Here is a 20,731-nt window from a genome sequence, read left to right as displayed (position 1 = left end):
GACAAGCATCTGTACCCAGCAACCACGCCATGCAGTCTTTTCTCTTTTATTGTCTAAAAAAAAAGTGGTTTTTCACATTTTCTTTTGAAATACGGATAAGAGAATAAGTTAATTTAAACCAGTAAGTGTCAAAACCAACAAGTCGTTGTAGTATAGTGGTGAGTATTCCCGCCTGTCACGCGGGCGACCCGGGTTCGATCCCCGGCAACGGCGATTTTTGTCTTTTTTTTTTGGATGGATCCAGTTCTGTCAAGCCCAAATAAGGTACTGAGTTCATGAAAGCCCAAACTCAAGTAGAGGGGCTATCTCCATGTCTGACCAATCGTGGCCGTGTTTGTGCCTTTGAATTTTTATTTAGCCAAGAATCCCTACTAACACTCTGGTTAACAAATTCTCCAATGGCAAATACGTAATTAAACAACCACTAACACGTTCAATCTCCAACTCCAACCGCCACTTGTTATTTTCTCTATTTTTTTTTATACATCCCCGGTTCAGTACCGTTACAAAGGAAATGCGAAAACAAAAAAAAAAAAATGTTTTTCTGAATGTCATGGTGTTCTTGAATCCTCTCATTTCTGAATTCTAAACAGAAGGAAACTTGTATAAAAAAACATATTAAAAAATAATAACAATAAAATAAACAAGGATGAATGTGGGATTTTTTGGAGAGTGGTTGAATAGGAGGAGGTAGATGAGAAGTGGGATTAAGGGTGGTGGTGAGAAGGTGTTGGCGTATAAGGTGAGAAGGTGTTGGGAATGGCAGGTGGAGGAGGAGATCATGGAGGAGGACATACTAAGGCGAGAGAGCTTGACCAAACGCCTACATGGGCTGTGGCCGCTGTCTGTGCTGTTATCATTATTATTTCTATCCTTTTGGAGAAAGTTCTTCACATGTTCGGAGAAGTGAGCATCATATTAATTTTCCTTTTTCTCTTTTTCATTTTTCATTTCATTTATTATTATTTTTAACTTATCATTCATTGCATTTTTTTTCTTCTTAATATTATTTGATACATGGTTAATACACATTGGTTAATTAATTTTATCTCATCTGAATATCTGTTTCTTGGTTTAGTTGGGTTTTGGTTTGTATTGCTTTTCTAGATAGAGAATTCTCTTGATATAGACCAATTTGGCATCGCATTGATAAACGAATTTTTTTTGAATTCTTGAATATGTTTATAAGAAATATATGGAGGCAGAGGAGATTTAGGCATTACTGAAAGTGCTTAAACGCATAAGATTTGCTGTTTTTTGATTGCTCATCTTTTTTAGTTATATATATATATATATATATAGCTTGGGCAAAGTAGTACATTTTTTTTTTTTTGGTTATTATACAATCAAAGCTGAATTAGATTCGATCATGCATATTTTCAAGGATTTGTTTAAACTTACTATATGTGGTTTCTGGGTTTCAGTGGTTTCAAAAAAGGAAAAAGAAAGCTTTATATGAAGCCCTTGAGAAAGTGAAAGGGGGTAAAACCACCATCAGAGCTTGAGTATTTTGGTTTTATAATTACTAAATGACTGTTTCTGCAATTAATTCCATATTATGTTGAATGCAGAACTTATGGTTCTAGGATTCATTTCTCTGCTATTGACATTTGGGCAAACTTACATTGCTAAAATCTGTATCCGGTCAAAGTATGGAGATACAATGTTGCCTTGCTCCAATAGAAGTGAAGCTATGTCGGAAACAGGAGATCATGAGTCTGAAAGTGGTGGAGAAGAACATCATCGTAGGCTTTTATGGTATCAGCGAAGATTTTTATCCGCTGGAGGCGAATCTGCTGAGTGCAAGCCGGTGAGTGTACCGTGCATGTGTACCATTAAGAAATGAATATAAATTGTGTTTTCCTTTACCTGTTTGGTAATACTGATAATGGAAGTGTTATGATATAGGGGCATGTGCCGCTTATATCAGTAAATGGGTTACATCAATTGCACATCTTCATATTCTTTTTGGCAGTGTTTCATGTAATATACAGTGCCATAACCATGGCTCTTGGGAGATTAAAGGTGGGTAGTCTGCCATAATTTGTATACTGTATCAGCTTATTCATCTAGAACTCATAGTTAGGTTTCAATTCTTCTCTTATATGCAGATCCGTGGGTGGAAAGAGTGGGAACGAGAAACTACTCAACACCAGGAATTCATGAATGGTATTTCTCTTCTTACTATTACTAGTTGGTTTGTTAGTTTTGTCCAAGTAATTCTGTGCTCAAGTGGGGTGTTTTTGTTATTCTTATACAGATCCATCAAGATTCAGGCTTACCCATGAAACATCTTTTGTAAAGGATCATACAAGAATCTGGACTAAAACACCAGTCACCTTTTATTTTGTAAGAAAATTAATTACTACCTTCACAATGAAAGTATATTTGCTAAAACTCTAGAATTATATGAGGCATATGGTTTCTTTATTTTTTCTTTTGACTTGTGGGGAATATCAATATTGATTCATGAACCTAATTTTATATCATTGTATGAATATTTTGGTTGCCCTTTTTTGTTTATATTAATGTCTTTCTTGAATGTTCACCTTTGCAGGTATGTTTGTTTCGACAATTCTTTAGGTCTGTTCGTAAAGCTGACTACTTGACCATGCGACATGGATTTGTCACTGTTAAGTTTCTTAAATGTATCTGAACATTTTTACAATAACGAGAACAAATTAATAGCTTACTTGACTGATACAAGCTTTTAATTACAGGTTCATTTAGCCCCTGGAAGTAGGTTTGACTTTCAAAAATATATCAAACGGTCATTAGAAGATGACTTTAAGGTAGTTGTGGGGATCAGGTAATTACGCTGCTCTGTTACAACTTTTGTTTCATAGAAAAATTTTGGCCTTTTGAAATAAGCAAGTTTCCTTATTTTGCTTGAGCTTAAGCATTTCATGACGTAATATTTTGGTGATTCCAGTCCACTATTATGGGCTGCAATGGTGTTGTTTTTGCTTCTCAACGTTCATGGTTAGTCTGCCTGATTCAGCTTCTTTAGTCATTCAGTTTTACGTCTGTATATATTAATTGAAACCTAAGATTATAAATTGTTTTTTATATATTATTTACCGATTGGATTTATTTTTATTATTTTCAGGATGGGAGGCTACGTTTTGGCTGTCCTTACTCCCTCTCGTTGTAAGTAAATATTGTTTCTAGAAAAAGAGTTTGGGATGGTGTATAGCTTGAGGGAATATGGTTGAAATGGGGAGGACTAATAATTGTAATGCTTGAAGGTAATCTTAGCAGTGGGAACAAAGCTTCAAGCAATTATAACAAGAATGGCACTTGAAATCCAAGAAAGACATGCTGTGGTGCAAGGGATACCTCTAGTACAAGTCTCAGACAGACATTTTTGGTTTAGTTGGCCCGAATTATCCCTCTATCTCATCCATTTCGTCCTGTTTCAGGTTTAAGTTTATGACATGTAGAGATACAATTAAGATTCTTTTTTTTTTTTTCAGCATAATTTCTTAGTCTAGTTCTGTATAATGCCATATATAACGAGGCAGTAGTTAGGCCAGTAATCCTTAAAAATACCATTTTTTGTTCTTGTTTTTCCTCAAATTGAGGTTTCTTGAGATTTTTCGGGCAGCTGATTCTGCATCTTACATGTCCAGAATGCGTTCGAGATAACATACTTCTTTTGGATATGGGTAAGTAATAATTAAACCATTATTCTGCTTTTATCCCTTGGTCTCATAGTTATTTTGCTTATTTATGATCCACTTGTGGGATGCTAAATGCTTCAAGTGCTGGTGCAGTATGAGTTTGGGTTGAGATCTTGTTTTCATGAAGATTTTGGTCTTGTGATATTCAGAGTTGTTCTTGGGTACGTTTTCTGGCACATTGTGATATGATTTATGGGGGTGTTGCATTCCTATATCTATTAGTCATACTTTGGCTTGTGAAAATTATATGTTGGGCAGGGTGGTTATCCAATTCGTGTGCAGCTACATTACTCTTCCCCTGTATGCTTTGGTGACACAGGTATTCCCAATACTAGTAATTTATTTCTGTTTGTTTACCACTAACTGACCCTTAAAATCGTTGATTCAGAACAAGAATGAAAACCAACCAAGCAGGTCTTAGACTCGGTTAACAATTATTTGTTGTGTGTGAGTGTGTGTATGTAGATGGGATCAACCATGAAGAGGTCAATCTTTGATGATCAAACTTCCAAGGCCCTAAAGAATTGGCGTAAAAATGCTGCTGGTGGTGGAAAGAGGAAGGCTGATGAGAAGGTACGGTCTCCTCCAGCGGTATTGGGTGGAAGCCCCACAGACAGCTCTCCGGTGCATACCCCAGTTGGCGGTCCTCGAAGTGTAACCCATGGCCAGGGCGATGGACTGTCAGACATGGAATCAAATTCATCATCAGGCCCCAACCACACTGCAAACATCATGGCCAGTGTGGATCTTCAAGGGAAACAGCAACAGCAACAGCCACCTTCTCCTAATAACAGTTCCTTCCCATATGCTGAAAGGGACCTTCTCAGTGGAGTCTAATGATCGATGTTGCACATCTAATACATCAATTTTTCTCTTGACGTGCTCTGTCAATTCAGACTTGGCCAAGCTCCACCCACCACAACCTTGGCAGTCATAAGAAAGTCCATTGCAGCAGCAGCATTCTTTTTTGGATTTTGTAAATCCATTCATAATTTTAACATGCATGAATTGAATTAGGCCTCATCTCACACATCAAATATTAATCAATTACCTCAAGTCCAAGAGTATGATATTTCACTCTCTATTTTTTTTGTTTTTTTGTTTTTTTTTTTTTGTTTGTAAATCAAATTATATAACTGAGGAGATTATTGTATTCGAATTCAATATATGTTGTTATACATTTTCAAGATTTGGTTTGGATTTCGTATATGTTTATTATGGGGTCAACCCAACCCAACAATCTACACGTGCATAAGGATGACAAAATGTGGGGATGTAATTGTAATTTCGTCGGAAGGGATAGATGAGGTATGAAGGGCTGTAAATGAAAAAAATGCCATGGTTTTGGCTTCGATTCTCTGTTTATTATTCCAATTTCCCTGATGGCCATGGCTACGGTTGGTCGTCACCGTGTTTTACAAGTCTGTTTAAAACCCGTCGAACACCAAGAGCAGACAAGGGCTCAGAAAGTCGTTATTTCCACACCCATTTCCAGAAGGAGTGCAATTCTCATAGCAACTTGTATGCCATTGGGCCTCTTATCTTTGTCTCCAGCGTCCGATGCCAGAGAGAGGCGCAACAGGAAGACTATCCCTCTTGAAGACTATCTTACTAGCTGTCAGTCTTTTCTTATCCTTCTGGGTTCTCGTAAATCACTGTAAAGTGGCGTATAATTGAAACTTTTAGATGAATCTGTTTGTACTGTTCTATACAGTAAGAGATTAGCTTCAAACACTCCAAAAATTTAGATTTAATTTTGTGGAATCTTGTAAACAGTCTAGCAAAATAGCTGCTTTGAAGGCATTTGATTTCCGTTCCTAGCATTTGAAATGATGTATTTTGCTCCGTTTTTTTGTTTGTTAAGAGCAGCTGATGGGCTGAAATACTATGATTTGGTCGAAGGAAATGGTCCAGTAGCAGAAAAGGGATCAACAGTTCAGGTTTATCCTAAACATCAATAATACAAGTATTGCTTGATACTTTTTTTCCTTTTTGTGTTAGGTACAAGCTTGTTTGCTTACGTTTTAAGATACTAATTACCAAATTGATTTGACAATGTTTAATATATCGCTTATATCAAGAAAAAAAAAGTTATATTTGTGTGGATAAGTTGCACAGGTGCACTTTGACTGCATATACCGTGGGATAACGGCTGTGTCAAGTAGAGAATCAAAACTGTTGGCTGGAAATCGTGTTATAGCTCAGGTTCTCAATCTCATATCGTCTCTACTTACCATGATGATCATGAGCAATGTCATAAAAATGAATGGAGTTACATTGGATTCTATTCTCATGCTGACATTCATTTGTTGGAATAGCCATACGAGTTCAAAGTTGGAGCACCTCCTGGAAAAGAACGCAAGCGTGATTTTGTTGACAACCCAAATGGTCTGTTTTCTGCACAGGCTGCACCCAAACCCCCACCTGCTATGTACTCTGCTGTTCAAGGCATGAAACTTGGGGGAAAGGTTCGCTTTCTCAAATTCTCCTCCTTACAATTCCTTCTTCATATCAGCCTTATTTACCATTAATGTGATAAACTGTTTTGCAGCGTACCGTGATTGTTCCTCCTGAGGCAGGGTATGGCCAAAAGGGCATGAGCGAGATTCCTGTAAGCACTTCTAAATCTTGATTGCAAAATTTGTTCCATCTTTTAATGGGCTTTAGAACGCGTATTTATCATATGTGCACTTATAACTTGCTCCATGTTTTGCAGCCTGGGTCTACTTTTGAACTAAATCTGGAGCTTTTACAAGTGATCCCGCCTGAATGAAACCAGGCCTGATTTCGGTTATCAGAACTCGTCAAGTTTTGGTTTAAACTTTGCAGTTGAACAGCAACCTACTAGTTCGAAAGAAACCGACAATCGAGTGGAATGATTCTTTTACACTGAAAACATAAATGTACTATCGATTCTTTGTACATGCAATTTTTGCGTCCAATTCGAATAACTAATTAAATCTCAATCCGCGCAATTGCCCATCAAGAAGGGTTATAGACAATCACATCCAAATAATCATATGCCATTGAAGCGACCAGTGACTAGTAATCAAACAGCTACTCAGAACATAGCAGAGAGAAACTCTGCATAATGACCTGAACAAGAGATCGCATGATACGAGTGGGGATGCAGCAAATTCAATTTGAAAGTGCTCCGAGGAAAATAATATCATTATGACCATCAAAACTTTTCTTACTAGTACATACCCATTTGTGTTTGGGTCATTAAACTCTATTTGCTGTAGCTGGATAGTTTTTGCTAACCAAAAACGACATGGAAAAAATTTCATAGGTTGTTGACATTCTACTAGCTAAGTCTCAAATTTCATCAATAATCTCAAGAAGGTCGTCAACCTCGTGCCTCAGTGCAGTAATCTTTTGCTGCTGTTGAGCAACCCTATTCTCAATTTCCCTTCCCCCGTACTTCTTCTCATAGCAGTCAACCACTGCACCGTGTTTGGCCATTAATCTTTCTTGCAAATCTTTCTCCTTTGCCACCAGCTCCTCCACCTATATAAATTAAGCATATAATTGAATGTCAAATAAACATTTATAGCAACAATGCAACATCAATATACGTATTAAAAGTATCCCAGAAGGTAATAAAATGCTACATTCTAAAAAACACACAAACGCTAAACCAAACATTTATCATAATTAGAAGATTCAGAACTGAAATATTGCACAGAAATTCCACTTATTATAGATATCCCCCAAAACAAATTAAAAAGTAACAAAACCTTGGGCAATATTTGAGCAGCCTGCTGTGATGATTGCAAGAATGACAACAGGGGCTTCAGCTCCTTTATCAGCTCTTTCAATGAGCCATCAGCGGCTTTTCGAGCTGCCTTACAGCCTTGTATATCCCCTGTTCTAGAGAGGTCCGACAATGATGCTTCCAGTTTATCATGTATTGTTAGGCAACGGTTGACAATATTCTGGACTTGCTGAACTGCTGCTTGCACCTAAAGCAATGCAGAGCCACACAAAATAGGCTTATTTTTCTGATTGTAAATTGTAACTAAATATTAGACAGAAAAATCCACTTACTTCATCCCATTGCATTTTTGCCAAATAAGAGGCAGATGATTTGGAGATTGACAAGTCTGCATGCGTATATAAAATGCAGGCAACAAAAAAGAAGAAAAATCCAGATATCAACATCAATGGTTCCCTAAGCATCGCAAAGCTGTTAAACTTGTAATAGACCTGCAAAACAAGTCATAATATCAATGCACGTTAAACACAATGATAACTCTTGCATGACAAGGAAAACATAACTGTATCATAAGTCAATGAACATTGACTTCTTCTATGAAAATAGATTGTCAAAATCTATGCTACTATTAAAACTTAAAATTATCTAACATTCAATAACAAAAGATGGATATTTGCATTTCCTACTAATTTGGTCAAAAATAACACTATGGTTTAGTAGACAATATAATCTGCTCAGGATAAACAAATATATCATACACAACATTGCTTTTTTATTTGATAATACAAAGGACCACGTTAAGCAATTTTCCACCTCCTTAAGTAGGCAAACAATCTACCTGGAAATACTGATTATGCTCTGGCACAACATTGGTCTTTTCCAGCACAACCACTGGTCTACCATCAACATCCAAGTGGGAAATTTTTTTCTGCAGAGAACCATATACATAAAGAGGTCATACCCATTATTTATATAACTGATGAAAGTCATTTCCATATACATAAAGAATATAACAAAGATAATACATTCAAAAGATTACAGAAAGCACCAATATAACATCAAAACTTAGGCTTTTAATACCTCCTGCCATTGCTTTACAGGAAATGGAGCAGATACAGAGATGTCTCTAGAGCCCTCAGGTAAAACAACCTGTAGTCACAATTAACAAATTAGACTAGAGAACATGAACCCTAATTCATGCTTTTAAATGCATCCCTGACAGAAATAGATGCAAAGTACATTCTAAAAGGAAGTTACTGGAAGCCACTTACAATTACCATCTGGCATAAAGTCTACAAGATGGCATGCAATAAATATAACACAAATATTATGCAGGACTAATTCTGACCTGAAATCAAATTCCGTACCCAAAAGAGGAGTTTACAATGCACAAGGCAGCATAAAGACTAAGCAAATTTATAGCAACATAAACACTACCAGATAGCACTTGGAACAATAAAGAGTTAAAATCCAGTCTCAAAGATATGCTCATATACAAACCTTCACAATAAGAGTGTCAATGACCACCTCATTCATAGGACAACCAAAGGAGAAGTTAAGCAAGCGCTTTCCCTCTGACTCAAATAAGAAGTCATGAAGAGGCAAGCCATACCCGATGGTGAAAGCAGTTTTCCAACCACCAAACATTGGATATCTAGGTTCAATTTCGAGTTCGGTCTGTAATTCATAGAGAAGAATTCAATAAAACAATGACGAATAGTTGAAAAGGTCCACTCAAATGAAATAAAATAGTTACCTTTTTAGAATCACCCCATAAATGAGATGTTGAGATGTTGCCGATCTCATCCCTGTAATAGACAGAATGAGCTCTTGGTGGCAATCTTGCAACAAGACGCCTGAAGGCGGATGCACCCCTTACATGAGGTCTAGCTTGATAATCAAGCCTGCAGCAGAATAAGGAAAAAAATAATAATAATAAATAAATAAAACCTTCAATAAGCATTGTATCACTTAACAATAAAAGATACATGTAAAAATAAACCACTGTCAAACCTGGAAAATTCCCCTTTACTTTGAGCACCACCATGGACAAGATCGTAATGCTCTGTCACCTGAACATTACCCCAGTGGGAAACCTCAATCTCTCGAACCAATTTATGGGCAACAGCAAAAGGTTCATTGCTTTCGAAATGTACAACAATAGGCGAGTATGAGAAGGGAGGGAGATTCTCATAAGGACCATATTTGATCTCGGAACCATGAATCTTTGAATTTTCTAATCTTGTATAGGATTCAATTCTTGCATCAGGTAATTTAACACTGAGGGATTGGACTTTGACTTGATAAGGAGAGAGGTAGTGTGCACTTTCTTGGAAGACTAGGAGCTGCACATCAGCCTGAGTAATTTTCTCAGGAAATGGCTGCAAGGTGTGGGTGAAGACAGCCAATACATCAAAGGTTAAGCTGTCCCCCTTGCCCAGTCCCTTTGGTAGAGATACCGAATAAAAGGTCAAGCCCGGAGGCACATCTTTAGGTTGGGCTGCTTCTACAGGGTAAGCATTACTTGAAACTTTTGCTTTTCCTTTTCCTTCGTTAGGTGAAGCAGCCAAATATGCCAAATGTTTTATCCGGTTATCAGGGAACGCCAACAGAACCTCCGAAACCAAATCGCTTCCTTCATTCTCCACCTAAAATAGAACCGTCAAAGCACATTTCATTATTATTATTATTACTACCTATAAAAAAAAGTTGTTGACACTTTCAAATTGAATCTGCTGAAATTAAGAACAATTCATCCAGGTCCTTTAAAGGTAAATTAATTATAAATGATGAAAATGATGGTGCGAATTAAGGCATCGAAGAAGAAGTATAAGCAAGTATACCTTCAGTGTCGAAACGATGCGCACGGCTTGTGATCTCAAATCTATCTACAACCCAGAAACAATCGAAAGGTCAACACAAAGTCCACTTACTTGTATGTGACCCAGCTACGGGAATGAGAATTTTTAATTTTTTTTATTTTTCCAAAGTAAAAAATGGGACAAAATAACCAGAAATATTCTACAACCAAAACATGAAAACAACAATAATAATAATAATAATAACAATTAGAGAAGTAGTTGAATCTGATCAAACAAAATGAGATAAGAAGAAGCCGAGAGTGAGAGATCTAAGTTGATAGAAAAACCCTCAACCCTAGAAAATGAGAGGGAAAGAGACTTACGCGCCGGTCCACCTTGGAGAGGACCAGATCGGAGACCACAGCTCCCCATAGAATGCCGATGGTAAACAAAAACAGATCCAACCTCAACCCCATTTTCGCCGGTTGACACACCAACTGGCCAACTCAAACACCAGAATATCACAAGCTCTTTGACACTGCTAACGGGTTTCCTTTTCGAATGGGAATTTTCGCAGTACCTACTAAAAACCACGAGTGGGAATTTGGATGACTGACGATGGAGACTATGGATTGGGCTCACTAAAGCGGGCTTGGTCTTGGGCTTGGGCTATATAGTTGAACAACGACGTGGCATGCTACGATTGGATGGGAGAATCGTTACGATGACCATTGCTTGGATTGGATCATTGGTAAGAGGTTGGACTTTGGAGGGTCGGATAGCGGAGTGGAGGAGGACAGGAAGGTATACTGATAAGATTGCTTCCCTCCCAGCCCCCCGCCATGTCTATCTCCATCTGGAACTAGGGTTTTAGTGGATTTTGACTTTCCTCGAATCTCTCAGATGGAGACCTCCCTAAGATATCGCAGTGATTCCAAAGCTTTAAAGATCCATGCTAAGGAGAAAATCCCAATCGACTCCAAATTACACTTGCAGGTACTGTTTCCTCCCCTAACTCCCTCCTCTTGTTTTTTTTTTTTTTTTTTTTTTTTTAAATCATTTTCCCAGTTTCTTACTCGATTTCGTGTTTTTTCTCTGGTTTCCCTGCTTTCTTTATTCCAGAGTTGCTACATTTATATATATATATATATATATATATATATATATGCACATTTTTTTTCCCTTCTGATTTAGTAGCATAAGGTTACGTTTATTTCTATTACTAGCTTAATCAGTATTGGATGCTAAATTAAGACTTTGTGTTTAGGTTCATGCGGAGCTGGATACAAGGGTTGGAACTCCGAGTCATCTCAGTGCGGTTTTGAGACGCTTCTTTCCAGATGTATGTTCCACTTGTGGGTTTCATTTGATATTTTTTGAAAGAGTTATGAGTTATTTTGAATAAGTTAGAAGTAGAATTGAGCAAACGAGGATGAGACGTGTAAAAGGATGTGTACTTTGTTGAATATAATAACGATGCCAGAATAACTCTCAAATCAAAATAGCTTGTGCTAAACTGTCAATACTTTAGGATGGAAAAATACTCAATTATATACTGAAAAACAACGGTTTTGAATTACTAATAGCTTGGCATGTTTGCTTTAAGCCAAATAATAATAATAATAATGATAAAAACAAACAACTTAGCATGTTTCTGTGTTTTGCACGTTGTGAAAAATCTCCCTAGTTCCTTTTTTTTTTTTGGGCCTAGACACAAGTGTCTTTTAGCTTCTCTGCTCAGGATTTCAGTTATTCTTAGCTCTGTACTAAGAAAGACACAGTGCCTTTCCTCCATTAAGAAGACAAGTACCAAAACAAAATTTTTAACCAATATTTATATGACAAGTGCTGAAAAGGAGTTTAATGGAAACTGCAAAATGGAATTTATAATGGAAAGCGTCAAAGAGATTTAAACATTTGCATAAGAATGTGTGCTGCTGAAAGGAGCTTCTTTTAAACAAACAGAGTTTCGGAGCAATTCATGTGCAATTCTTTTGTATTGTTCCTAATATATAGTTCTAAGTTTTATATGCCATTGTAGTTCTCGGCAAGCTTAGGTGTTGGATTACGATATGATAAGCATGAGAAACTGCGGTACAACATCCGTGGTAAGAAGTCATTCCCTGTGACAACTGACGGCCAATTGAGCTTTAATATCAAGGGACAATGCGATGCCGACAAAGAATTAAGAGAGGTCGGTATTACCTTGAGCTTTAAAAAAGCTGCGTTATTGATTCAAAATTTGTTATCGTACTTAATTTATTCTAATACTTTGACAGAGGAGGCCGAAAGGTGCTGCTGAATTTACTTGGAGTATTTTGAATTTTCAGAGGGATCAAGATGTTAGGCTCAAATTTGGCTATGAAGTGATAGAACAGGTATCAGAATGAAAGAGATTTATGAAAGATTATTTATCTTTTGTTTCTTCTTCTTGATGACTTAGTTTGGATGATTAACTATGATGATGAGTTCAATTCTTCACTGAGTCTTTACCTTGAGTTTCCTTAGATTATTAGATTACTATATTGACGTATGCGCTGCTACTGTCTCTTCTCCTTAGGTTCCATATGTGCAGATCAGAGAAAACAATTGGACATTAAATGCTGATAGTAATGGTAGATGGAATGTGAGATTTGATTTGTGAGAAGACAAGACAGAGCTTGACATAATTTTGAGGTGACATGTATCAATGCAGAGCATATTATTCTATTTTTGAATTATAATGGACAGCTTCTCAGCTGAAACTGATTAGTGAGTAATGTTATTGCCAGATTTTTGGGGGCCCTTAATTGATTTTCTTTTTCCTTTTTTTTTCCCCAAAAGATTTTTGGTACTTTGGATAGCCTTGGAGATGGAATAATTTCGTCACCCATCGAAGAAAGGCCCTGCTTGTCTCCCAGATTGTAGGCTGAGTACTTGCTCATTCAGAAGTTTTTCTCTTGTCAAGAACTGAGAGAATAATGTGATGCTAGTGTTAAGGTGTAGTGGATCTTAAGAGGTGTCTGTCTGCTTAGTTGGTCTGATCTATATGTTGCATACGAAGAAGTTGGGTCATAAAATAGCTGTCATGCTATATTATGGTATGGTACTGCTTGAGAGTGAGTGCGGGGGACCATGGGTTTTATGTCCAAGAAAAATGTGAACTCTATTCCCTTGTGGGCTGGTGGGGTTGCATGTCCAATTATATGTTTAGCTCGTGAGGAAAAACAGTGAACTTAGTTTGTACCTCCAAAGCTGGTTAGCAACAACTGGTAGGCAAGCTTGCACTGATGGGTGTGTAGGATTAAAGTGGGGTAGGAAAGATGTTTCGTGTTAAGATGTAAGCATTAAGTGGTTGTAAGGTATGGATGATTTGCATTTCATTTGCGCATAGAATTTTGGTAACTGATTTGTTATATAATTATTTGGAAAAGAGCTAATTGTATACCATTAGGGAGAGATGAAGCATTAGATTAGAAGGATAATCATTTGACCAAGGGAAGGAAAAGCATGCGGGTATATTTTTATCCAAGCAAATTTGGGCCTTATCGATTTCTACAAATACAATATATATGAATCAGTTTCTTCGTTTTTTCCAGGGTACGTTTTTGTAGGATCCAGTTTTGGGTTCTGTCGACAAGCAGCAGTAGGTTTTTTCTTCTCTCTTTACTCGTAGTGGTCAGAAATGGTAATTGCGAAGTGGCAATTGCAAAATGCGATATGCACATATCCTGTGAAAGTAGTAATAGTAAGATAAATGGATTAAAGTCGAACTTATCGCGTTGGAGTAAAATACTTGAAAATGAATTGGTTTGGTTTCCACAATATGTGAAGGTGTGCATGTTGTCCACCTCACTTATTAGTTTTAGTTGAAGTATCATTTTAATTTTTGGGTGGGTGACGGGTCTCTTTCTCGCTCTCTCGCTTTTCCTCGATTTGGGAATGTCCTAAACAAAGGCAGAAGAAGAAAACCGAGTCTTGAAATCTTCAAAGCTTTTGTGGCCACGTGGCCGGAATTTCAACGTGGCCAATTGATCGAACAAGCTTACATTGTTAATTGGTTTTTTTCCTAACCAGGAGATTGGACCTTTGGACTTGGGAGGCCCCACACCTGTACTGTAACTGACACCTTGTGGAATGTATTATGGAGTGGATCTTCCACCAAACCATTCAGTTGGAATTTCACCCGAAAAAAAAAAAAAAAAAAAAAAAAAAAACAACAACAACAACAACAAAAAGCTATTCTACAGTTGGGACTCCAATTTTCTTTTCTTTTTTCCCTTTTAAATTCTACACTTCCAATCAAAATGAAATGTTCTTCTTTTTCTTTGGGGAAAATAACAAGTCATAGCTGTAGGGTAGAGACTGGGTTGGAATTTCTTGAATTAAAAAGTTATTTATCACCCGAAGAAAATAAAATTAAGGTCGATGTTGGTAGCAGAGAGTGCGTGTGTGTTTTTTACGGTGGTTGGTTTTAATTGGCTCTTAGTTTTCAGCTTTCTTCTTTCTGGTTCTTCTTAGATGAGTCACAATTTTATGCTCGATGAGTTAAAAGAAAGACAGCTGCCAACCAGAACAGTTATGTATACTAATAAATTCTTTTTTAGATTGAAATACCCTTTTATTGTATTCTTGCTTTTTCGGTTCAAAATTCCTAAAAAAGAACAAATCACACGAAAATTGGGATGAAAGTGTTTTCTTTAAAAAGATATATATCTAGAAAAAAAAATGAGGTTTTTTGTTAAACCATCTTTTAAAAATATATATTTTTTATAAAAGGAGGAAAAATTGGCACACACAAGATTGCAACTGTGGACGAAGTCGGATGTATAGAGTGGGTAACATTCATTTACAATTGTTAAGCGGGCGTATAATTACCAAAACAAATTGTTAAGTGGGCGTTTAAGTAAGCGAATAATAAATCTAGATATCAAATCATATGCCCATCTTGGGATTTGGGTGTGGGAGGACGGGCCCATCCACATGGCTAATTTGAAAAATAATAATAATAATTGCGTATTTGATGAATTCATTTGGTTTCATTTAAAGTTTAAACGTTACTCGCAGTCTCGCACCGAGAGCTCAGAGAAAACACCAAAAACTGTGACTTTCCCTCCTTCCCATCTCTAATCACATGACTCGTCCTTTCAGATTCTTAAGCGGCGTGAATTCGTCGTCCACGGCCGAGTCGTCAGCGCCTGACTCAGCCACCGTAGACTCGGACTTTGTGGTAATCCTCGCAGCTCTGCTTTGCGCCTTAATCTGCGTGCTGGGGCTGGTGGCCGTCGCTCGATGCGCCTGGCTCCGGCGCCTCTCCATAGTTCCTTCTTCATCAACGGCCGCTGCAACCTCGTCTCGACCTTCAGTTCCTCCACCAAACAAAGGCCTCAAGAAGAAAACCCTCCGCTCCCTCCCCAAGCTCACCTTCACCGCCGATTGCGCTTCTAAGTTCACCGACTGTGCCATCTGCCTCGCCGAGTTCGCCCTCGGCGACGAGATCCGCGAGCTTCCGCACTGCGGCCACGCCTTCCACGTGGCCTGTATAGACACCTGGCTAGGATCCCACTCCTCCTGCCCTTCCTGCCGTCAGATTCTGGTGGTCACAAGGTGCCAGAAGTGCGGTGGTTTTCCGGCGAGCTCTAGCTCTGTAAACGAGGTAAGATTAAAGGAGCGAGAGGACGATATCAATAGGTTCTTGTCCTAGCGTTAGGCTCTTTCTCTACTTTCTGTGACTCCCTTTTCTTTCCTTTTTTTCCATATATTAAAATTATTCTAGTCCATATTCGGTTTAAATTGGATTATGGGTATAAATCTATAGGATTTAAGGGAAATTGCACAGGAAGATGACCGACTCTCTGTGATTGTATTGGTGTACGTACAATTGTATATTTATATGTGATATCTTTGAGCTTCTCTAAGAATTTGGCAGCACAAAACGGAAAACTATTAAAAAAAAAAAAAAAGTTTTTTTTTAAATTTTTTTTAAAGGAGTAGACTTCAAAATATTTTTGCCTTTTCTTGAAGCAATTTGTCTTCTTTTTTTTTTTTTAAATATTTTTTTGGGGAAATTCTTAAAACAATTTGTTGATGGTAAATTTCCAGTATTCTATAATCCAATTGATTCGATTAAAGGCATCCTCATTAGATCATGGAAATGGAAATGTCTTTAATAGATCATGAAAATGGAAATGGCGCACGAGGACAATTTGAGTGATATAGTAGTCAGTTTTATTTGCAAAAGATATCTTAAAAATGAAGGGATATATCAAATTTGAGTTTGAATTTCCAATGCCAATTGAGGATCTATATATCAAAAACAAAAAAATTAAAAAAAAAAATTGCCAATTGACGATCTAGCTGAAAATGAAAAGAGAAGGAGAAATTGTTTACTTTTTTCCATTTTTAGTTTATTCTTTTGGTAAATGATTTTTATTTTATTCTTTGTCTACAAAGGGTGGAAAAGGGTATATGTTATATAGTCTTTGGGACTCATGATTAATGGACGTGAAAGTTGAAGTAAAAAGTTTCTCTTGCGTGATTTACATGCCCCCACAGTGTCGAGTCGAGTCGAGTTGGTCTCATTATTTTGGAATAGGGACGTTTTGTTTTTTTTTTAAAGCAAATCAATCATAGCTTATGTTACTGTTTTCTGATTCCTCATTTTTTTTTCTTTTAACTCCTCCCACTGATTTGGTCGATGTTTCTCCATATAGCCCATAGAAATTAGAAAAGGCAAAGAGTTTGAGGTTATTGGTTTTATTTTAGAGGTGGGGGAGCGTGGTGGAATCGAGAATAAAAGGAAAAAGGAAAACAAAGGCTTACACTTGGTTGAATTTTAATGTTGGAGAAAAAAGATGCCCACTTTACGAGGGTCTGTCTAAATTTCAACAAGGTCCCGTCACTTTCGCCATTCCTCCAGAATTTTTACATTTAAAAATGAGAGTCGCCTTCCTCCATGATACCCTTTTTTTTTTTTTTTCTTTTTTTTTTTTACATACTAATATAATCCCGTATTACTTGCTCTAATGTCACTAAAGTTTTTTTTTTTTTTTTTTCTTTTACCTTGTATTTTTCCCCTTCAATCATTCAAACAAGTATCAAGTCCCTGTCATTCTCCAAGTACATTTGGTTGATAATATTAACCGTCACTTCTAAATTAATGAGTAAATAATTCAAAATGGAAATTGTATGAAGCAAAGTTGTTTACGACTACATGAAACAATGGTTTTAATATAAGATGATAGGCTCTTTTTCGTATTAAAATAATCGTAGATTTTAGAAAGGCTTGGTTATTTTATTTTTTTCCTACTGACTAATTTGTGGATACGTCGAAGCTGCTAAAGTGTATTGAGTATAAGAAAAATGCAAAAGCCATCTTAACAAATTAAAAAGGTTATAGCCCAAAAAAAAAAAAAAAAAAAAAAGGAAAAAACACATGTTGTTGAGTTATATATGTTATAAATTAATAGAATCACCTTAGCCGCAGTACTCAAGTTGGAAGGAGGGCAGAGGCTGTAGGTGGAAGGAATAAAACATAATTAAACGAAAGATAACAAAAGCATTTTTAGGGTATGCGAAATGTCGTGGTGGGTTTGGGTGACATAAAAGGCAATTTAGTTAATTGAACTCATCAACGGAATAAACTTTGTTGTTAAATTAAATATAAGATCAACGCACTTTCTAACTACAGATAAAAATTATAGAGAAAGATGTCTTAAGATATCATTAAAAACACACATCACTTGCAAAGATCTCATAAAGCAATTCCATTTGAAGCAACTTTTGTATTTTTTTTTTTTTTTTTTGGGTGAATAGCAATTTTTGGTTTTAAGTTGTCTTGACCTAACAAGAAGCGTATTAGACCACCTCTATTTGCTATATTTCATTATTTCTTTATTCATAAAACTAATTACATTCCCTTTTCTTTGGAACCGTCCAATTAATTTAAGATTTTTCTGACCCACCCAAATTCATGGACCTCATATGGACAACTATGCCTTTTCAATTAACAAAATTTATTAAAAGTACAGCTAGTGTTCAAAGCACAAACTTAAGACTCTTTCGTATTCTTATGGTATGAATTTCAAAAGGGCAAAAAACTAGTGGCTTTGTTAATATTCTTATTCGGGAGTGTTTTTCTTTCGTTTTTTTTTATGGACAACCTATTCAAGAGTTTGATAATTGTGCTGTATATACGACCTAGCTTTTTCAGTGCCCTTGAAAAAAATAAAATAAACTAAATCTTTTATAATTTTAATTTTTGAAAACGGGGCTTGAACCCGACGTGAATCGAACACGCAACCTTCTGATCTGGAGTCAGACGCGCTACCATTGCGCCACGGATCCACTGGTAGTTTTTGGGAGCAGAATAATAATAATATTTCCTAGCGAAGTGTAAGCATCACTACACCCATAGGAAGAATTGCCTGACTGGATTTGTGATGTTAATTCACTTTCCACATTGCGATCTCTTCTTCAAAACCCTAATCCCAAATTCTCAGGCTCAGCGAATACCTCAATTTTCCCATTCGATGCAATCTTGTTTCCGGGAATGAAATTGAAGCATTCCATCGTCATTCTCCGATGACTTCGATTTGGACTATTCAATTCCAATCCCTTCCTTTTCAGGCAAGTTTCTCAGTCCTTTTCCTTTAATTTAGAAAATCGAAAAATTGACAGCTTTCGTCGTTAGTCAGATGATTTCTTACCATTTTTTTTGTTTTTTTTTTTTTTGTTTTTGGGATTTGAATTTGAAATTGTAGCCCTCAATTTTGGGCTCCAAGCACCACATTCCTTCATATGTTGTAGAGCTCAGACCAGAGGTTAGCTCGAGTTATGGTCGACTTAACTGGACTCGGCGATTGTCGCTCAGACAAATGTTTGTGCTGAGAGCCATTGACCGTTCCGCAAACTCTGGTTGCGAGGACCAGAGTTCCCAAGATGAGACAGTGAAGAGTGAAGCTGAGACTACGATTATCCAAGACCCAGTTCGCAAATTGCAAGGAATGATCAGCTCCTTTCCTCCCATTGTTTTCGGGGTAAAAAAAAGCTTGTTCGTATTGCTTTTTCTTTTTCCTTCCTGAATATTGGGTTTTTGATATAGAAATGGCACGCTGATTCTAAGGTATTGGGGCTTTTGTTTTTTCTTTTTGGATGGGTATTTCAATTAGATGAGACAACGTATGGGATCCCATTTTGCAATTGGGATATGTATTGCAACAGCATTTTTGGTAATGGCTGTGAGAGTTTATATGGTGAGGAAGTCAAGGTATAGCCGTCCTGGCTCTGTAGCTGATTTAGTCAGACGTGGCCAACTGAGATCTGATAGAAGAGGCATGTATGGTTCCAATCCTTAAACCCTGTTATCAAATGCTTTTGTGTTAGGTTTTTTTCTGTGTGATGTTTCCTTTGAAAACGCATTTTTTAAAGATCTGCCTGTTATCTTGTGTAAAGTTGATGCCTTTTTACTTGCCAAAAGTTTGTTTATATAACTGCTTGTTGCACACAAGTGATAGGTTTTGTTTTTTTATTTTTACAATGACTTTTACAGATCAAGGCCTCTTAAGTATGATGACCCATTCGATAATCCACTGGTGAAGGTGGGTAAGAACAATTCAACCGTAGAGATGTGTGGAAAGGTTTACCGCCTAGCCCCAGTTACCCTTACGGAAGAGGAACAAGCTATACATCAGAAAAGGAGATCACGAGCATACCAATGGAAGAGACCAACGATATTCCTTAAGGAGGGGGATTCTATACCTCCAGATGTTGACCCTGATACGGTAAGGTGGATTCCTGCAAATCATCCATTCGCCACCACTGCTAGTGACATTGATGAAGATTTAGCACAAAACAATGTATATCAAAAACATGGTGTTCCATTCCGCATTCAAGCTGAGCATGATGCACTGCAGAGAAAGCTTGAAGCTTTACATAGTGTAAGTACTGTTAACCTTGCTTTAGTGTTTATTTCTAGAAAGAAAAGCTATTATCCCCCCTCCTCAGCTTTCGTAGTGAAAATGTTCTTAATTTATTATCCATACTCATTGTCTTGGAGGTATAATTCATGGTAAGTGTTTTTGCTTTTCTATAGGACCAAAAGCTGAACAAATTAGTGATCGAGCCCGGCAATGCTAAAGATTTTGAGAGAGCATTCAAATCATATTCAAAGCCAATAGAACGTGGTGAAGAAAACTTTTTGAATGATCATGCAAGTAGCAGCAAGCCTCCCTTATCAGAATCAGAGGAAATGCAGAAACCATAAGTAGTGCATCTTCATCTGTCCTATTTTATTGTTCTCATTTTCCAAAGACTTGGCAATGATTGCTGGCATTTTAATATCTACAAGACAGGTCCTGGTAAAAGTGAAGGGTGGACTGTAAATAGAATCGTTTGGTTTCATATCCTTGTATAAACTGTTTGCGGAATGCAATTTTATTCTCTAGAGAGTCTTACCTAAACCATGTTCATTGTAAAGTTGTATGTTGCGTAACAAGTTTTGCTCTGTTTCACGTTTTATAAACAAACTCGTTATACGTGTAGATTTTTTA

The 20,731-nt window shown here is 36.9% G+C and overlaps 6 protein-coding genes and 2 non-coding genes across 9 annotated transcripts; 6 read left to right on the top strand and 2 right to left on the bottom strand.

The window, feature by feature from the left end:
- The first annotated feature begins 10 nt into the window (after nt 1-10).
- Nucleotides 11-5,672, top strand: LOC107419818 (MLO-like protein 9). 2 transcript variants are annotated; one of them, XR_009638858.1, is made up of 16 exons: nt 11-906; nt 1,425-1,482; nt 1,572-1,810; nt 1,909-2,025; nt 2,112-2,169; nt 2,261-2,349; nt 2,558-2,632; nt 2,721-2,809; nt 2,933-2,982; nt 3,110-3,150; nt 3,249-3,422; nt 3,633-3,668; nt 3,777-3,844; nt 3,942-4,002; nt 4,149-5,300; nt 5,548-5,672. XR_009638858.1 is itself a non-coding variant. In XM_048475030.2 (15 exons), the coding sequence occupies exons 1-15, from the start codon at nt 760-762 to the stop codon at nt 4,518-4,520; spliced, it is 1,674 nt and encodes a 557-aa protein (XP_048330987.1). In that variant the 5' UTR covers nt 11-759; the 3' UTR covers nt 4,521-5,672. The 2 variants fall into 2 exon arrangements, 1 of the variants encoding a protein (XP_048330987.1); XM_048475030.2 differs by having other exon boundaries at nt 4,149-5,672.
- Nucleotides 142-213, top strand: TRNAD-GUC (transfer RNA aspartic acid (anticodon GUC)). The gene has a single exon. It is a non-coding gene; the product is annotated as a tRNA-Asp (tRNA).
- On the top strand, nt 5,066-6,649 carry LOC107419820 (peptidyl-prolyl cis-trans isomerase FKBP18, chloroplastic). Its single transcript, XM_016028632.4, has 6 exons — nt 5,066-5,300; nt 5,553-5,623; nt 5,802-5,888; nt 6,002-6,151; nt 6,235-6,294; nt 6,400-6,649. The coding sequence occupies exons 1-6, from the start codon at nt 5,066-5,068 to the stop codon at nt 6,454-6,456; spliced, it is 660 nt and encodes a 219-aa protein (XP_015884118.1). The 3' UTR covers nt 6,457-6,649.
- A 171-nt stretch (nt 6,650-6,820) lies between these two features.
- LOC107419817 (dolichyl-diphosphooligosaccharide--protein glycosyltransferase subunit 1A) lies at nt 6,821-10,817 on the bottom strand. The gene is made up of 10 exons (XM_016028630.4): nt 10,586-10,817; nt 10,245-10,289; nt 9,415-10,049; nt 9,158-9,305; nt 8,902-9,078; nt 8,482-8,550; nt 8,240-8,329; nt 7,734-7,892; nt 7,424-7,648; nt 6,821-7,193 (listed from the first exon to the last, which is right to left on the bottom strand). Exons 1-10 carry the CDS (start codon nt 10,676-10,678, stop codon nt 7,002-7,004), a joined length of 1,833 nt encoding a protein of 610 aa, XP_015884116.1. The 5' UTR covers nt 10,679-10,817; the 3' UTR covers nt 6,821-7,001.
- Nucleotides 10,818-10,960: 143 nt separating this feature from the next.
- Nucleotides 10,961-12,991, top strand: LOC107419821 (outer envelope pore protein 21B, chloroplastic). Its single transcript, XM_016028633.3, has 5 exons — nt 10,961-11,198; nt 11,470-11,544; nt 12,244-12,396; nt 12,482-12,580; nt 12,763-12,991. Exons 1-5 carry the CDS (start codon nt 11,106-11,108, stop codon nt 12,844-12,846), a joined length of 504 nt encoding a protein of 167 aa, XP_015884119.1. The 5' UTR covers nt 10,961-11,105; the 3' UTR covers nt 12,847-12,991.
- Nucleotides 12,992-15,141: 2,150 nt separating this feature from the next.
- Nucleotides 15,142-16,082, top strand: LOC107419816 (RING-H2 finger protein ATL80-like). The gene has a single exon (XM_016028629.4). The coding sequence runs from the start codon at nt 15,316-15,318 to the stop codon at nt 15,883-15,885; it is 570 nt and encodes a 189-aa protein (XP_015884115.1). The 5' UTR covers nt 15,142-15,315; the 3' UTR covers nt 15,886-16,082.
- A 2,251-nt stretch (nt 16,083-18,333) lies between these two features.
- On the top strand, nt 18,334-20,722 carry LOC107419825 (protein MULTIPLE CHLOROPLAST DIVISION SITE 1). Its single transcript, XM_016028640.4, has 5 exons — nt 18,334-18,809; nt 18,944-19,219; nt 19,352-19,518; nt 19,732-20,119; nt 20,275-20,722. Exons 1-5 carry the CDS (start codon nt 18,765-18,767, stop codon nt 20,443-20,445), a joined length of 1,047 nt encoding a protein of 348 aa, XP_015884126.1. The 5' UTR covers nt 18,334-18,764; the 3' UTR covers nt 20,446-20,722.
- Nucleotides 18,456-18,527, bottom strand: TRNAW-CCA (transfer RNA tryptophan (anticodon CCA)). Its single transcript has one exon. It is a non-coding gene; the product is annotated as a tRNA-Trp (tRNA).
- Nucleotides 20,723-20,731: the final 9 nt, after the last annotated feature.

Source organism: Ziziphus jujuba, chromosome 5 (assembly GCF_031755915.1).
Source record: "Ziziphus jujuba cultivar Dongzao chromosome 5, ASM3175591v1".
NCBI lineage: Eukaryota > Viridiplantae > Streptophyta > Magnoliopsida > Rosales > Rhamnaceae > Ziziphus > Ziziphus jujuba.
The sequence above is the reverse complement of the archived record's forward strand: the minus strand, read 5'-3'. Positions and strand labels throughout refer to the sequence as shown.

What these genes read in the sequence shown, in the direction of transcription:
- LOC107419818 (XM_048475030.2), top strand. Translation starts at nt 760, where the DNA reads ATGGCAGGTGGAGGAGGAGATCATGGAGGAGGACATACTAAGGCGAGA. An exon ending in TCCATTTCGTCCTGTTTCAG is followed by an intron (nt 3,423 to 3,632) that starts GTTTAAGTTTAT and finishes TTACATGTCCAG; the next exon opens with AATGCGTTCGAGATAACATA. An exon ending in ATATTCAGAGTTGTTCTTGG is followed by an intron (nt 3,845 to 3,941) that starts GTACGTTTTCTG and finishes TATGTTGGGCAG; the next exon opens with GGTGGTTATCCAATTCGTGT.
- LOC107419820 (XM_016028632.4), top strand. Translation starts at nt 5,066, where the DNA reads ATGGCCATGGCTACGGTTGGTCGTCACCGTGTTTTACAAGTCTGTTTA. An exon ending in GCATGAAACTTGGGGGAAAG is followed by an intron (nt 6,152 to 6,234) that starts GTTCGCTTTCTC and finishes ACTGTTTTGCAG; the next exon opens with CGTACCGTGATTGTTCCTCC. An exon ending in AGGGCATGAGCGAGATTCCT is followed by an intron (nt 6,295 to 6,399) that starts GTAAGCACTTCT and finishes CATGTTTTGCAG; the next exon opens with CCTGGGTCTACTTTTGAACT.
- LOC107419817 (XM_016028630.4), bottom strand. Translation starts at nt 10,678, where the DNA reads ATGGGGTTGAGGTTGGATCTGTTTTTGTTTACCATCGGCATTCTATGG. An exon ending in TCTCCAAGGTGGACCGGCGC is followed by an intron (nt 10,290 to 10,585) that starts GTAAGTCTCTTT and finishes TCTGGGTTGTAG; the next exon opens with ATAGATTTGAGATCACAAGC. An exon ending in TATGGGGTGATTCTAAAAAG is followed by an intron (nt 9,079 to 9,157) that starts GTAACTATTTTA and finishes TATGAATTACAG; the next exon opens with ACCGAACTCGAAATTGAACC.
- LOC107419821 (XM_016028633.3), top strand. Translation starts at nt 11,106, where the DNA reads ATGGAGACCTCCCTAAGATATCGCAGTGATTCCAAAGCTTTAAAGATC. An exon ending in CCGACAAAGAATTAAGAGAG is followed by an intron (nt 12,397 to 12,481) that starts GTCGGTATTACC and finishes ATACTTTGACAG; the next exon opens with AGGAGGCCGAAAGGTGCTGC. An exon ending in GCTATGAAGTGATAGAACAG is followed by an intron (nt 12,581 to 12,762) that starts GTATCAGAATGA and finishes TCTTCTCCTTAG; the next exon opens with GTTCCATATGTGCAGATCAG.
- LOC107419816 (XM_016028629.4), top strand. Translation starts at nt 15,316, where the DNA reads ATGACTCGTCCTTTCAGATTCTTAAGCGGCGTGAATTCGTCGTCCACG.
- LOC107419825 (XM_016028640.4), top strand. Translation starts at nt 18,765, where the DNA reads ATGACTTCGATTTGGACTATTCAATTCCAATCCCTTCCTTTTCAG. An exon ending in TCCAATCCCTTCCTTTTCAG is followed by an intron (nt 18,810 to 18,943) that starts GCAAGTTTCTCA and finishes TTGAAATTGTAG; the next exon opens with CCCTCAATTTTGGGCTCCAA. An exon ending in AGCTTGAAGCTTTACATAGT is followed by an intron (nt 20,120 to 20,274) that starts GTAAGTACTGTT and finishes GCTTTTCTATAG; the next exon opens with GACCAAAAGCTGAACAAATT.